The sequence below is a fragment of the Gadus morhua genome, chromosome 14, assembly GCF_902167405.1.
Source record: "Gadus morhua chromosome 14, gadMor3.0, whole genome shotgun sequence".
NCBI classification, from domain to species: Eukaryota; Metazoa; Chordata; class Actinopteri; order Gadiformes; family Gadidae; genus Gadus; species Gadus morhua.
In genome coordinates, this window is record NC_044061.1 from 975,160 (window position 1) to 990,032 (window position 14,873).

At 45.7% G+C, this 14,873-nt stretch overlaps 1 protein-coding gene across 2 annotated transcripts in view; it reads left to right on the forward strand.

The window, feature by feature from the left end:
* Positions 1–811: 811 nt before the first annotated feature.
* Positions 812–14,873, forward strand: part of luzp2 (leucine zipper protein 2) — a 111,163-nt gene continuing 97,101 nt past the window's right edge. Inside the window, exon 1 of one of the 2 annotated variants that reach the window (XM_030377870.1) lies at positions 812–1,126. In XM_030377870.1, coding sequence (XP_030233730.1) covers positions 1,062–1,126 — 65 coding nt within the window. In that variant the 5' untranslated portion in view covers positions 812–1,061. The remainder of the gene's footprint in view (positions 1,127–14,873) is intronic. The other variant, XM_030377869.1, reaches the window with a different exon arrangement.

The following is a 14,873-nucleotide window of genomic DNA, read 5'->3' on the forward strand; positions in this document are numbered from 1 at the left end:
AGAGGGGCCAGGGGGTGGGGCGACCCGGCTGTCGGCAGCCTGCTGGTGGACTGATGATTCTTTAACCTGTGGCCCACTGCCAGCCATCATGAAGATGAGGGGGAATGTGATGGAGGCCGCTGGGATTAATGGGGATTAGAGCAGGCTCTGTCCTCAGGACGCGGTCCGGGGGACAGACGGGCCGACTCATTACCCACGGGTCGGCAGCCACCATGTGACTGGACTGGCTGAATCCCGAATGAATCCAGCGTTCAGTGGCAACAACATTATCCGTACAATAATACTGTACTATTACAGATGAGCTTTGAATGTATACCCATACAATCTGCGTCTCAAGCCCCCAGACAGACCATTCAAAATAATTCCACACAAACCTGAAATAACAACGCATTTTATAGGTGGAAGTCGACTTGTCTCCTTCAGCCTCTCTGCGGCCCTCGGATCAGACTCCATACGTCCTGTTTGGGTTTCAGGGGCTGAAGCCGAACTGTTATCAATAACACAGAAGGTTAGTAAGGCATCATGTTTCAGCCTCTACTGCGCTATAATGGACGACCCGGGAGGCTCCCTCCCCGCCTCTAGTCGAGGCTGTGTTCCCCGCCTCTAGTCGAGGCTGTGTTCCCCGCCTCGAGACTTCCTCCCTGCCTCCTGAGTCCTGACCCGCCCCTCCGGATCTCACCCCCCCTCTTTGGACCCGCCCCTCTCCTCCGGACCCGCCCCACCCATCCGGACCCGACCCTCCAGACCCTCCGGCCCCGCCCCTCCCTCTCCTCAGCATCAGCGAGTCGCGCGCGTTCCTGTTATTTAAAGCCGAGCTCCACCCGCTCGCGCCTCCACTCAGGGCTGCGTCTGTCTGCACGAGGACCTAGCGCGGGAGCGAGGACACTAAAACAGAGCTAGAAGACAGCAAGGGAGCGAGAGAGAGAGAGAGCGAGAGAGAGAGAGAGAGAGAGAGAGAGAGAGAGAGAGTGAGAGAGAGAGAGAGAGAGAGGGGAGGAAAAGGAAGGCGCGCGCGGAGGAAGCAGCCAGTGCCACGGGAGGAGGACCGCGAGAGGACCGATATGAGATTCATCATCCAGGCGATCTCCCTGCTGCTCCTCTGTCCGGGTCCGAGCTCCAGCGCGAGGTGAGTCCGTCACTCAGCGGGAGGCTATCCGTCACTCGGGGAGAGTCGGTCTGAACCGGCCGGTGCGGAGGGAGGAGGTTCAATGCGGTCATTGATCTGAACCACTTCTCTCTATCCGGTGAATGAAAGGTCCTGATTTGTGTTCTAGAGATAGAGAGTGTGTTTGGGGTTGGCGGCAGACTGAGGAGACCTTTATGTGGAGGTCCTGAGTTACGAGAGAGCTGAGGAACGGGTCCTCTGTGAGGAGGCTGGTGGACCGCAGCGTCCTGACGCACGGAGGGCTCGTCCGTAGAGTTTGGTGTCTGAGAGGAACAAGTTGAAGAGAGGGAGAAGAGAGAAGGCTGAGGTGACATGTCGTGATAAAGAAGCAGAAGTGGTGAAGATCTCCGGTGAGACAGACAGATGGACAGAGGAGGGACGGACGGCTGGACGGGAGTAGAGGAGGTTCTGACGGCTCGGTATTGATTCGGTTATCCGGCTGCGTCTGCTCCCCTCGCTGCGTTTGCGCCATAGTCTTCATCTCAGTCTGAGGAAGATGTACGGACACTTGGACCCGGTATGAGCGGGCGGTGTGCACTCGTTCAGTGACAGCTCTGCGTCCTGAGTCCTAGTCCATGCCCAGGTCCTAGTCCAGGTCCTGGTCCTGGTCCAGGTCCCTGTTCTAGTCCTCCTGCTGTCTGGCGGGTGAACCACCTCTCCTCACGACGCAAAGCTTCATTTAGAAACAATGCATCATAGGCTGAGGATATAAAGTAGTTTCTGTGGATGCCAACAGAAGCACACAACATGCTGTAGTGCCGTAGCCTACATAGAACAGACGTGTGCACTGTTGCAGTATGGATGAATCTGTCTCTGTTGTTGTTTACTTCTGACCCCTCTTCCAGATGACATTGTAGTATGCATCATGCCATTAGGGGCACCTTGATGTGCTAACCACAGTTGTCTTCTCCCTCCTAGCCTACAGGCCTACCGTCGTAATCAAGTCTCTCTGAGGTTATTGTTCTATTAATAAGCCATTAATATGTCTGTGCATAGATAATGAACTGTGTGATGTAAATGTCTCAGTGATCATTCGTTATTTGATCTCTTGGTTGAGGTTCAATTCGCTCCATCCTTGGCACACTTTCTGCGTGACCTTTTGGAAGCTAATGAGGGAGAGTAAAGTTATGTGTTATCTGGGAACTCAGAAGATATTGTGTGTGGAGTTACGAAATGGTGTGACATGTATTTCTGATGACAATATAGACTATTTATATAGACTACTAATTACTCAATCCTTAAAGATGACATACTTTAAAAGCCCTAAACTAGATAATATTAACAGAACAGTGTTTTATTTACTGTGCTTAGCGGCACATTTACACTCACATCTATTCCATAAATACATTAGCATGGATAGCCTTACTAGTATCGGTATCTTTTCATCACGCCATATTGCACAAAGTACATAACATACTATTATTAGTGTATTATGTATTGGATAAGTATTTTATTGGAAAAGCTTTGATGAGTTTACTCTTAACATATTAGTAACAACTCATTAGAACCTGATTAAAGGAGAATCTCAGGAACCAAATTGTACAAGAAAGATATGTCATTAATTGATTAGCAGATTCCAGGCTGCGTGCAGCCATGGCTGGCCCCTTCTCTGCCAGATCAATTGGTACTTGGCTGGAACAAAAGTGATCATTGACAAGCATCCCTTGGGAGAGGAGGTTCGCTAATGGCCGAGAGCTATGCTGGTGAGACTCTCTCCTGAGTGGGCCTAAATATTCACAACCCAAACTGCTCCTTCTTCCCTCAGCTCTCAGAAATTCCCTTTAAGTGAATTTCTTGAAATTTCATTCCTGACACGTACTTTGATGTTTTGTTTTTTTCTCCCCGGTAGACTCCTGTAAGAACAGGGGAGTCTTGTGGGTTCTCAGCCACATTAAATATTAAGGTGTGAGTTGGATGGCAATTAAACCCTACAGAGACGTGGGGATGATGCTGCTGGTACCAGGAGCGGCCAGAGGCAGCTGAACTGTAATGCTGAACCTCTGCTGTGTGGATTAGCACCTCGCAGCTTAAGGACACTCTCTGCTTGGTGACACTGAGGAAGGTATTTCATCAGACGCACTAATTAACAGCAGAGCTGCTGTGCGGTCATTAGAACAGAAACAGCATATTATTAGCCAAGTGTGATGGGTATCTCACTGAGCTTTTGTTAAAAAAAATGCCTATGAACAGTGTACGATTCCTTTGTTTTCATACGAGGAGATAACTTGTGCAGATAAGAACAAAGTGTTTTATAACCATGATGAAACCTCCCTGTCCTCTGGTGGCTGCTCTGTAAACACGCCTTCCATAATTATTTACATCCAATCAATATTCTCTTACACCAGGCGATCCGTTAATTCAGTTGAGATGCACATCTCTAGGGAACTGTTGTACTCCAACACACAGTACTAACTTAAGATAGATGTGTGCAGACCTCATGCCAAAGCCTGCACTGTATAGTCGATGAATGGACGTTCAGATGTCTTTAAAGAACGTTGAGGGCATAGATTACAGTGGGGGAGGGTGAGTGGCGCCCCGCGGCCCGGTAGGGGGGGCCTTTATGTATTGATAGAGGGAGGGGGAGCCGGGGTGGGGGGGGGGGGGGGGGTCTATCGACTACATGAAAGCAATCTGCCTCTTTTGGTAGATTTGTTTGGATAGCCATTTTAAGAAGTATTGCTTACCTAAGTACATTTGAAGTTTACTGCTTGCTTGGATTCCGTTTTTTTTCTTCTTCTGGAAGGTAGAGAGTGGAAGGCTGCCAGAGAGCCTTGCCCCCCCTGGCCTATTGACGGAGGGGCTCTCATTGTCTCGTGAAGCCATCATTTAGATGGGAAGCGTTGCAGCAGTGTGGCATCATGCTGCCATCGCTGATCTGACTGGAAGGATGGAGATGATTTGAATCATTTTGAAGCATTGGACTGTCGTGGCTCACCTTACCCAACCCCCCCCCCCCCACCAGAGGGCATTTATTTAAAGACGATGGCCTTCTGCACATCACCATGCCGCCCATCAACACCCCCTGCAGAGATAGTATCAGAGACCCCAATGGGAGGCGGGGCTTGTGCCCTGTTTGAGAGAAAATGTCAATCATGCTTCTGGCGGCTGTCCTCCGAGCGAACCAGACGGTGGACTTTAATTGGACGGCAGAGGACTCGTGTAATGGGCGTGCCCCTGGCCGCAGCAGGCAGGGTGACAGTAATAGAGTGGGCTCCACCAACACGACCTCAGCCCCAGCACAAGTAATTAAGAGGAAGCCCCCCTCTGCGCCAACCGAACGGGGGGGCGGTCCGAGGCCGCGTGTGGAGGGGCCGTGTTCAACACCCAGAGTCTCCTCGTCAGAGAGATAGCCATGGCCTGGTCCCAGCCACCTCCGGGCGTACCGATATTCATTAATGCTATGATATCCAGGTGTTATATCTGTGTGGGATTAAACGCCGTAAAGCTTGTTCCTAGAAAGACTACCAGGAATACCATATATATACATATATATATATATATATATATATATATATATATATATATATATATATATATATATTTCCCTTTACCCTCCTTCCTCAGCCGGCACTGTGTTCCTCCTCTATGAACACGGCTACCAACTGCCAAGCTTTAAAAGCACGCCATTATGTCATTGGTGTTAAAAATACTAACCACTTCAGGTACTATAGCATCTGTGTGGGATTACACACCTAAAAGCTTGTTCTTAGCAACAAAGAGAACACCAAGTCGTTATGTCTTCTGCAACATCCAATTATACATACCGGTATGTATAAAAATATTTGTATGTATATGTGTATGTTCCTCACAGTGCCAGGTGAGGAAGGAGACACCAGTGAACTGGTGTGAAGGGCAAAGGGGAGGAGAGACGAGCCATTGTGAAAATAGAGGAAGGCTGATTGAGTGCTGAGAACTGGCCTCCACTGAGGCTGTTTGGGGAGCGTCCTCCAGCTCTCTGTGGTCACTGAGGCTGTTTGGGGAGCGTCCTCCAGCTCTCTGTAGTCACTGAGGCTGTTTGGTGAGCGTCCTCCAGCTCTCTGTGGTCACTGAGGCTGTTTGGTGAGCGTCCTCTACCCTCCAGCTCTCTGTAGTCACTGAGGCTGTTTGGGGAGCGTCCTCCAGCTCTCTGTGGTCACTGAGGCTGTTTGGGGAGCGTCCTCCAGCTCTCTGTAGTCACTGAGGCTGTTTGGGGAGCGTCCTCCAGCTCTCTGTGGTCACTGAGGCTGTTTGGGGAGCGTCCTCTACCCTCCAGCTCTCTGTAGTCACTGAGGCTGTTTGGGGAGCGTCCTCCAGCTCTCTGTAGTCACTGAGGCTGTTTGGGGAGCGTCCTCCAGCTCTCTGTAGTCACTGAGGCTGTTTGGGGAGCGTCCTCCAGCTCTCTGTAGTCACTGAGGCTGTTTGGGGAGCGTCCTCCAGCTCTCTGTGGTCACTGAGGCTGTTTGGGGAGCGTCCTCCAGCTCTCTGTGGTCACTGAGGCTGTTTGGGGAGCGTCCTCTACCCTCCAGCTCTCTGTAGTCACTGAGGCTGTTTGGGGAGCGTCCTCCAGCTCTCTGTGGTCACTGAGGCTGTTTGGGGAGCGTCCTCCAGCTCTCTGTGGTCACTGAGGCTGTTTGGGGAGCGTCCTCTACCCTCCAGCTCTCTGTAGTCACTGCATGCAGCGGGCCACTGAACACACTGGACCAGCCTTCCTGGGGGGGGGGGGGGGGGAGTGGGTGTGAAGCGAGATAACGGGCTTTGCAAGGTAACTTTAGGTCTGCCCGGGGCTCAGAGGGCCACGGAGATGTCTGCTGACATCGCCGTAGCGACGGGTTAAAGCTGAGCTGCTGCAGGTAACGTTGAGTCTAACATATTAACACATCTCATTTTACTGAACATAGCCCCATCAATAAACCTTCTTGGAAAACACACTGCGGTTTGGTGTGTGTGTGTTTGTGTGTGCATGCATGCTTGCCCGTGTGTGTGTTGGGTGATATCGTCTTGTGTTTATAACTCATAGATCCAGGGCATAACTAGAGCCCAATTATTAGACTGACTGAAAAAATTAAAGACTGCTGCAAGGAATGTAAAAAATAAAATAAAGTTGTTCATATCAGGTATAGAACTCATAAAAATAGAGAAATGGAAATCCAAGTGGGATGTGCCTTTTTTATGATGAGATTCTACATCACAGAAAGGTCACAGAGCCAGCTGTAAGAGACAAATCGCTGCGTTTTGTTATCATTAATATCGCTAACCCTTTCTCCCCTTTGTTGAATTATGGAAACTATATATTAGCTTTTTTCTCAGAAATAAATACATTTTGTGCACTTGCATATACCAGGGTAAATAGCGTATTGTTGCAAAGTAACGTTTTCTCACATAATTAATCCAAATATCAAACATAGGGAAACGTTTAAACACTTTTTGTTTGTCGTCTCCTGACTCCTTAATTTCTCTGCGGTACCAATCAAACTATTTAACAAACCACGCTCAAAGTGGAATTCAACTTTTCTTCCTGGGACTATTGTCAGTATCAGACCAATAAATATAATTTAGCAGTTTAGCAGTAGGCTCCTATAAATCCTGAAGCAAATATATTGCGTCAAAATATTATTGTAAATTACTATTGACTATTGGATTGTTAGACTTTCTGTCGATTTCTGTCGTGTTCCCTATCGACCAAAAGTTCCTCTATTGATCATAACCGCGTCGTGCTATCAAGGGTTTTCTGACACGCAGCCTTCATGACTACAAGACATATTAGGAGTTTCCTCTGCACAGTCTTTTAGTTTTTCTTTGAAGTACAATCTGATCATTAGAGGGTAAATCTGAACGCCATCCTCATTCTAAGAGTGAAATTACATCAAACCTCTGGTGTTGTTACAGCTAGAATATAACACAGAGAAGTCTAACTTGCTTTGTACAATTAAAACCTTTTCTTTTCAAAGTTTTTCCACCAAATTCTGCAATTATGCAGACAGGGCTGGCGGGCGAAGGCTCACAGCACCGTGATCGAGACGCAAAGGCTGCTTTAGCAGCACATGTTGTTACCGTGGCAACATGGCAGTGCAGCGCCGGGTCCTTCAGCCCCCACTGGCAGGTCTGGGCGCTGAGGACACAGAGCTCGTGTGGAACACAAACATGCAATCATTGGAATCAGATTATAAAATATGTCTCAATACAATTTATACGTATGTATATTTCTACAACAATTTAAACGCTACCAATTATGGCGGCATATGAATTTACTTTTTTTACCGTGTAAAAAATAGAATGGATGTAGGCCTACCTGTTGTTCACACATGTAGACAAGCGGTTCCATGTGTGATTCTCCCTCCAAGAGTCCTCTTTGTGTTGTGGGGACCTAGCCGTTAGCATAGCATGTAGCACGTAGCGTGTGTTAACGGAACATGCTTACGTCACGCAGTTTGATGCTACTGTTGCACCTGCACTTTCACTAATAGATACTAATACTGTATGTCCATCCATGGGTGGTACAATGAGCAGGGCTGGGTAGCACGGGAACTCTTCATGTTCATAGATCGCCACCAAATAAGATATCCAAACCCCAGTACCTTTTTTTGTAATTCTTCCCAACGGCTCATTGATTAGGTTGAATAGTAACTGCCTTGCTCAAAGGTTTTTCCCCAGCAGTCATGAACAGAAGTGACTCCATGTTTGTTCGCTGGTCTCAGCATCTCCAGCGATACTTACTTCTCCTCTATCGGTCGACCACGCTCCCTTCATCTGCTCTTTGTTTGGTCCTCTTTCTGTTAATAATCCATAATTAGACAACTATGGATTGTATCAAAGTGCTCTGGGGCATTATTCCCGAATTATTCCAGAGATCAGACACTGTGGAGGTATCGGTTTAGACATGTAAGAAGAGGATTATCATTAATAATACAAGACGAACCGCTCAGATGAAATAAGTAAGAGGAAAAGGAGATTGAAGATCATCAGGTTAGCTGTCAATCCACTCTGCACCCTCCCTGTGGAAACGGCACTTTGAACAGCCTCATCAACCCCCGGTTGGTTTGGGAGTTATTGACGTTCTTAGTGTTAACACTTCGACCAGGTTGGTTTGGGAGTTATTGACGTTCTTAGTGGTTAACACTTTGACCAGGTTGGTCAGTCCTCAGAGACTGAAGCAGCAGCCAGTGGCCTCATCTGGAAACATCTGAATGAATGATCACCAACACAACGCTTTATCAACTACTTTATTGTAGTTTAACGACTTCCATAATAAGAGTTATATCTATTGTTGGCTGGATGTATAATGCTGACTTGTTTACTAGTCAAACACAGTATTGGTGATGGCCTTTTTTTATTACTTAAAAATACCAAAGACATAAAATAGTACTCTGTAAAACACAGCCCATATAGTAAATGAGTTGTGGGCTGCATCCTTATCTTACTAATTCAACTTTATTGGTTCCTTTGTTTCATATGAACTGGGTTTGAATCTAGTTTGTCAAGTTCTATTCTTCCCATTACGTTGGAATGTGGGAGTTGTTGACAGTGCGTGTTTGAGGGATACAGTAAGAGGGGTCTTGCCATTTCTAACAACACCATTGTAGCACAGAGATGTACAATTCATTTATATTCAAGATGTTAACATTAGATTTGTAAATGTCAAACTCTGAATTGTGGCAATAAGAAACGTGCATACAAAACAACCAGCATTGGTTTCATGAAAGAGACGGAATATGAAAAATGTGAAATTGGGGTCAAAAGATCTTGAAAAGATATGAAAAACTGATTTCCTTTGCAACATTAACGCCGCCGTTGTTTCTCCACCGTTCCGCTCAGTATGCCCTACATCACACACAAACCTCTGCTGTTTCATTCCTCAAGAAACATAATATCTCCGTCTTTTTCCGAAGGCTACATAAATCTGAATCCTTTATCAGCCGCCAGCACACCTTGTTGGAGACACCCAGCCTGCTTCTGTTATTTTTATCTAATCATTTCCTGAGCAGATTCAGCTGTCAGGAACCATCTCGGCTGACAAGAGCTGGTTCCACCTGAGTGGCTCAGCGTGGCCATGTTGGCGTGTTTAGCCATGACACCTGACTGATAAGTGTGTGGCTCCGTGTGTACGGACGAGGAAATGAAGAATGTTCCCGCTGACATGAACGATATGATGTAAATGTACCATTCAATGCATCGCATCCAGGCTCGTGTTGTGAATGGGCTGAACCTGGCGATGAACCCAGAGATGAAACGTTGAGGTCTGGATCCAACCCGAGGATACAGAACATTGAACCGCCGTGGATTCTGAGGAGGCACACATGCTGTTTGCAACATAATGGGTTACGTTGACTTTGTTACACACCCGACCATGATATCTGCCATTATTGATCCCTAACCAGATCTTTAGCTATACCGATAGATAATTACCATTAGCAGCTTAGTTATTTGGCTATAATTCATCTTGGTCGTTTCTTTTCCATTTCAGCCCTTAAAAATTGGAATCGTCATTCTCAGATTTATCCGCTTCCTGCAGCAAAGACAAAATGAACGGAGGAAATAATTTCTACAGGACATCTCCCCCTTTTACTGTGTGTGGGTGGGTCTGTGTGCACGTGTGGGGCGTGCATGTGGGCAGTGAACCCAGAGCTGGCCGTGGAGCGAGGGTGTTATGTTGCTGAAGTCCACCTCTCCGTTCGCCTGTCTGTCCGACGTCTTGCTTGGCTGAGCTCCACACGGGGACGGTGTTGACAAAGTGACAGGAGGGAGCACACTCCAGTGAATGTCAATTTGGCTGCCGGGGCGCTGCCTCCCGGAGCCAGACACTCCGCATGCTAAACCAGGAGCCGAGCTGGGGGGGAGAAGACAATGCAGGCAATCCACAGCATCGCACGCGCACACACGAACACACACTCACACACACACACACACATGTGCAGCTCCTGACACATTCTGCAGGTAAACAGTGACGTAAACGGCAGATGGTCACATATGCACTAAATACATTACATACACAAACACATAAACACACACACCATACACAGTCAACAGCACAAAACGGTACACACCAGCAGAATGGAAACAGCCTTCCAGTGCCGTCCCCCTATCGCAGGATGACACAGTGTTTACTCCTGGGGCTCGGCCTGCTACCCTCGGCCGACCGTCCTGCGTTGACTCGTGGATCACGGATGCTTTTTAACGTTCCTCTCCTCGTTGAATCGCACAAACGAGGATATCACGTTAGTAATGACGTGATGAACCCATCTCTCTGATCCTCAGATGATAATACTGGAGGATAAATGTATACCAAAAATACAAACAGTAGAAGTGATACAGGAGTTTGTATATGTGTAAGACGTCAGGTTGTTTTATTTAAAGTCACATTTTAAGACAAATGATGTAATTTATCACGCCCTTTGAACCCTTTCATTGTGAGTTTTAATGAAATTCCTAAACCTAATAGTCGACACCTAACAGTCATTTTTCGTACTCATGGTATGACCAGTAATAAAGTTTAGTGAACAACCGAACACAAACATAGACCAGCCGATGCTCACGCTGCGGTACTGAGTCGCGTTTCCCGGCGGCAGGCTCCCAATAGGTCCTCATTCCCTGGCTCAGGAGGAAAGACCTGGATGTGTTTGGAGAGCGACAGCATGCTTGGAGCAGTCAATAAGCAACACATTTATGAAAAGCAGCGCCGTTCTGCGTCTCCGATGGAGCTGCTCTGCGTGTGACCTTGTCAATGCCTCTTTCTCCGCCGACAAAGGCTCTCGGGTGTGTCCGGCACCATGGGGGTACCTTACAGCACCATGGGGTACCTTACAGCACCATGGGGTACCTTACAGCACCATGGGGGTACCTTACAGCACCATCGGAGTCCTTACAGAACCATGGGGGTACCTTACAGCACCATCGGGGTACTGTACACTCCATGGGGTACTTCACAATTTCATGAAAGACTTTCCGATGCCTTTGAAGACATCATGAAAAGGGCTGTGCCGATTTATTTAATAAATTAGATATTTTACGAAAACAGATACTAACCGAGTCTGACTGATTACTATATGTAAAAGTAGGATGTCTTTCTCCCAGTCTAGAGCAAGCCATCTGAATTAATTTTACACATTTATGGAGGAAATTAATCTATAAGATTAAACGATAAAATTATTCTAAAAATAATTGAATAAAGAATCATTATAATAAAGTTAATCAATCAAAAAAATATCCTCAGTGGCAGCCGTAGTTTTAAGTTGCTGCAGCAGCGCTATCACCGATAGCGCGCCAATCGCTTAAAGCTCACGATGCTAATATGAACTCCTCCATCGTTATGGCTAACGTTCTTCAGGTGTTGTTCTTATCCTACGGCTCCAAGCCGCCTGCCGCGGTGATCGGCTCAGCACACTGCAGCCCAGTGAACTCCAAGTGTCAAACAATCATGGATGGCTTCCAATGGAAACCCAACCTGTAAAGGTAGTTAGAGCTTTCTCTACACGTCTTTCCACACGGCTTCCCTCCCTCTTCCTGTCCAACACATGTTCAGTAGCTTCTGATTTCCACATGTCTCTGAGAAGGACCAGGGTTCAGAGGTGAAGGTTCTTCCTACATGAGCGTCTGGGATCGGTCAGGATGGTACGTGTTGGAGATGTTGGGTCTTGTTCTGTGTTTAACTGAACGGGAGGCTTGGAACAGGAGGTGTGGAGCCGTGCTGGAGGTCAGAGCACCGTGCGCGGGTTAATCACGGTCTCCACATGCGTCCGTCTGAGACCCCCTTAACACGCTAACGCTCTCTGCAGATCTTTAAGTCTCTCCTCAATGTTTCTCAACAAGTTAAAATGTATGTCCAAGTCACGCATTTCTCACAGGAAAAACAAATTGAGTCCTTTGCTTCCAATCATGGCGTTTATTCTAGCTGTATTAGTCATCTTGGGTCTAATCCGTGGCTCAACATAGATGTTTCTGCTGTAGATCAAAGCTCTAATGAACTGCTGTTGTGTGACCTGTACTCAGCAATCAGCCACGGCACAGACCTCTTCCAGACACAATAATTGTTTTTAATTAGCTGAACATTTCCGAGGTTAGAATGCAATTTTTGTTACTGAGACTCCATTGATTGAAATTTAATTTTGTGCAATCATTTCCTTCTGTGTTTTCTTGTATTCAGTGAGCTTGATTGTTTGTTTACTTGGACTGTGGCCCACGAACACCAACCAGACATCTTCCCTTTCAGCTGATTGACAGCCAGACCTCTTGGCCTTGTGTACGCAGGATCCTCGTTTGACTTTGCAGTGTCTCAAGTTTTCACGTTCAGTCGATCTTTGAGTTTCAATCAATCAACTTGATTAGTTGATTTGAATATCTGTCAGGCACGGTGTACAAAAGGCATTAGTCTCGCTGAGAGGATATGCATTGTAGCGTATTACAGCATCTATCTCATTTCCATACACAGTCCCACTGTTTAGTAATGATGGAAGCACTCTCAAGTGCTGCTCTGTTACTGCCAAGTTAAATTCCTTTGTGCCAAGTCTAGCACCTCACACTTTTGGTCTTGGAAGTGTTACTTTCTTCACTGGAGAACTCTCCTTTTAGACGCAGGACTCTGCGTTACACCCTCACAGGCAGCAGCAACAGTGAGCCTGGTCACTTGTGCCACTGAGGACAAAGATATCGTTGGTTCTCGGATGAACAATCATAAATAAATGTCATTTATTGAATCCATTTTTATTTGTGTGATTGTGTCGTATCAACATCTTTCTACCCCCTTGTGTATGCTACTGGAGTGACCTACACATTCACCCATTCAACTCTCCACTTACTCTAGCTAGAGGCAGACCTCATGATCTCTTCTGCGCTCATGGAGATAATTTCTGCTTCCACGACATCCCCTGCAGGACAATTTAAATTTTAAGTTCAACTGATATCTTTTTGTGAATAAACCGAGACTGGAAGACCATCGACTTATGGTGGCTGCTTATTCTATGCTATCAAAATACCAGACCCGTCGTATCTGTAATGTGCTCACAACGGTGTTATTCATTTATCCTGGCAAAGCCATTTTATCTGCCTTTATCTAATAGACCATTCTTCTCACTAGGTTTCTGGTTCCACCCGGTACTAGAAGAACCGTGGTTCCCTTTAAATAACGCAGAGACATTGGGAGCTCCGCGCCTGATGATTCATTCCCCTTTCTCGCCTTCCTCTCTTGATTTCAGAGATTTTGAGATTGTGCATAGTTTTCTATTTTGGTGATGCATCCTCCATAAAGCTCCAAACATGTCCCTTTCCTCTGCATCTGTAATACTGGCTCTAGCAAACTCATTTGCTGCATTATTTTGACTTGTATTGAAAATGCAATAATTTTCATCTCTCAGATAGACAGTGTGACATACTGCTAATTTATCACGATTTCAGGTTTTGTTGTCATGGAAAATTTGGTATGCTGGGAGTTCAGGGTTTTCTCAAAACTAAAGCGCCTGTACCACTTATATATATTCTCATGATATTATTTTATACCCATACTACTACTAAATATAATATACCTTACCTGATACATTCTTGACTTTATTCACAAGATATCACGAGATTCCAAAATGTTTTGGTCTTTCAGCGAATCTCTATTCTATCTGATCATTCTCAATGCCATTCATTTCCAATACTGCGTTTTAATGGTCCCTTTTCACGGATTCCGATGCTTTAATCCAATCGAGTTAAACATTCCTCTGAGGCACTTTATTGTTCTGGGAGTAATACATAAATTATACGTTCAAATGGGCACTAAGGAGCTACGTCTAGAGTTTATTGTGTCTGAGATAAAGTGTACATAATGGAGTTATGAATATGGTGACAATCTATTTTTTGTATATTGGCGTTCTTCATATGGCCTTTAGAATGAGTTATCAAAATAAATATAACAAATTACATTCTAGGATTTTTCAATATATAAACAATCATAAACAATTTAATACTAAACGATGATTTTTTTTCTCTGCAGTCTATTCAATTACTCTCCTTGATGAAAATGGTACAGAGTGTTCTGCAAAAATTGTGCAGCAAAAGGAATTATGCATAATATATATAATGTGTTTTAGTACTTTCATTAAATCCGCCATCTCTTACTCTGGGCTGACAACAGATCATGAATATAGTGCATGGCTGCATTGCAAGCAGAATCCCATTACCTAAATGGAAAGTACTAATAATAAAACATTGCTTCGGACCTAAACGGATTAACAATGATCCGGGACTCTGGGGACTTTCTACATAAATGCTTTATATGTACAAAGCCTTTAAGTGAGTTTGTTTCACTTCTGCTTCATTGTGCCCACAGAGGGAAGGTTGTTCATACATGGCCGACAAGCAAGGTGAATCCACATTACGGCCCTTAAACGTCTTTCAACGTAATGTTTTATCCTAAATCACTGGGGGTGAATTATTACCCACTGCTTGTGGCACCCTGGGAACTCCTACATAATGACATCTTGAAAAGGAAACAGGTTTGATGCAGGTGACGTTATATATAGAGATATGAGGTTTGATAATCCTGCCGTACATGAATGTAAATGCATATGAGGATTTATATATGAGGTTTTATTCTACCCAGGCCATCAATATTGAGAGAGAGGCACATTGTCACATCTGTAGCTGGTTTTCCATGTGGAAGTTAGGGATTTCTGGATATGGCTCTGTGAAACTGCTCAAGAAGCTGTTTTGGCCCACATCTCTGAAAGATATGGTTAGAGACCAGAACTAGTTGGAG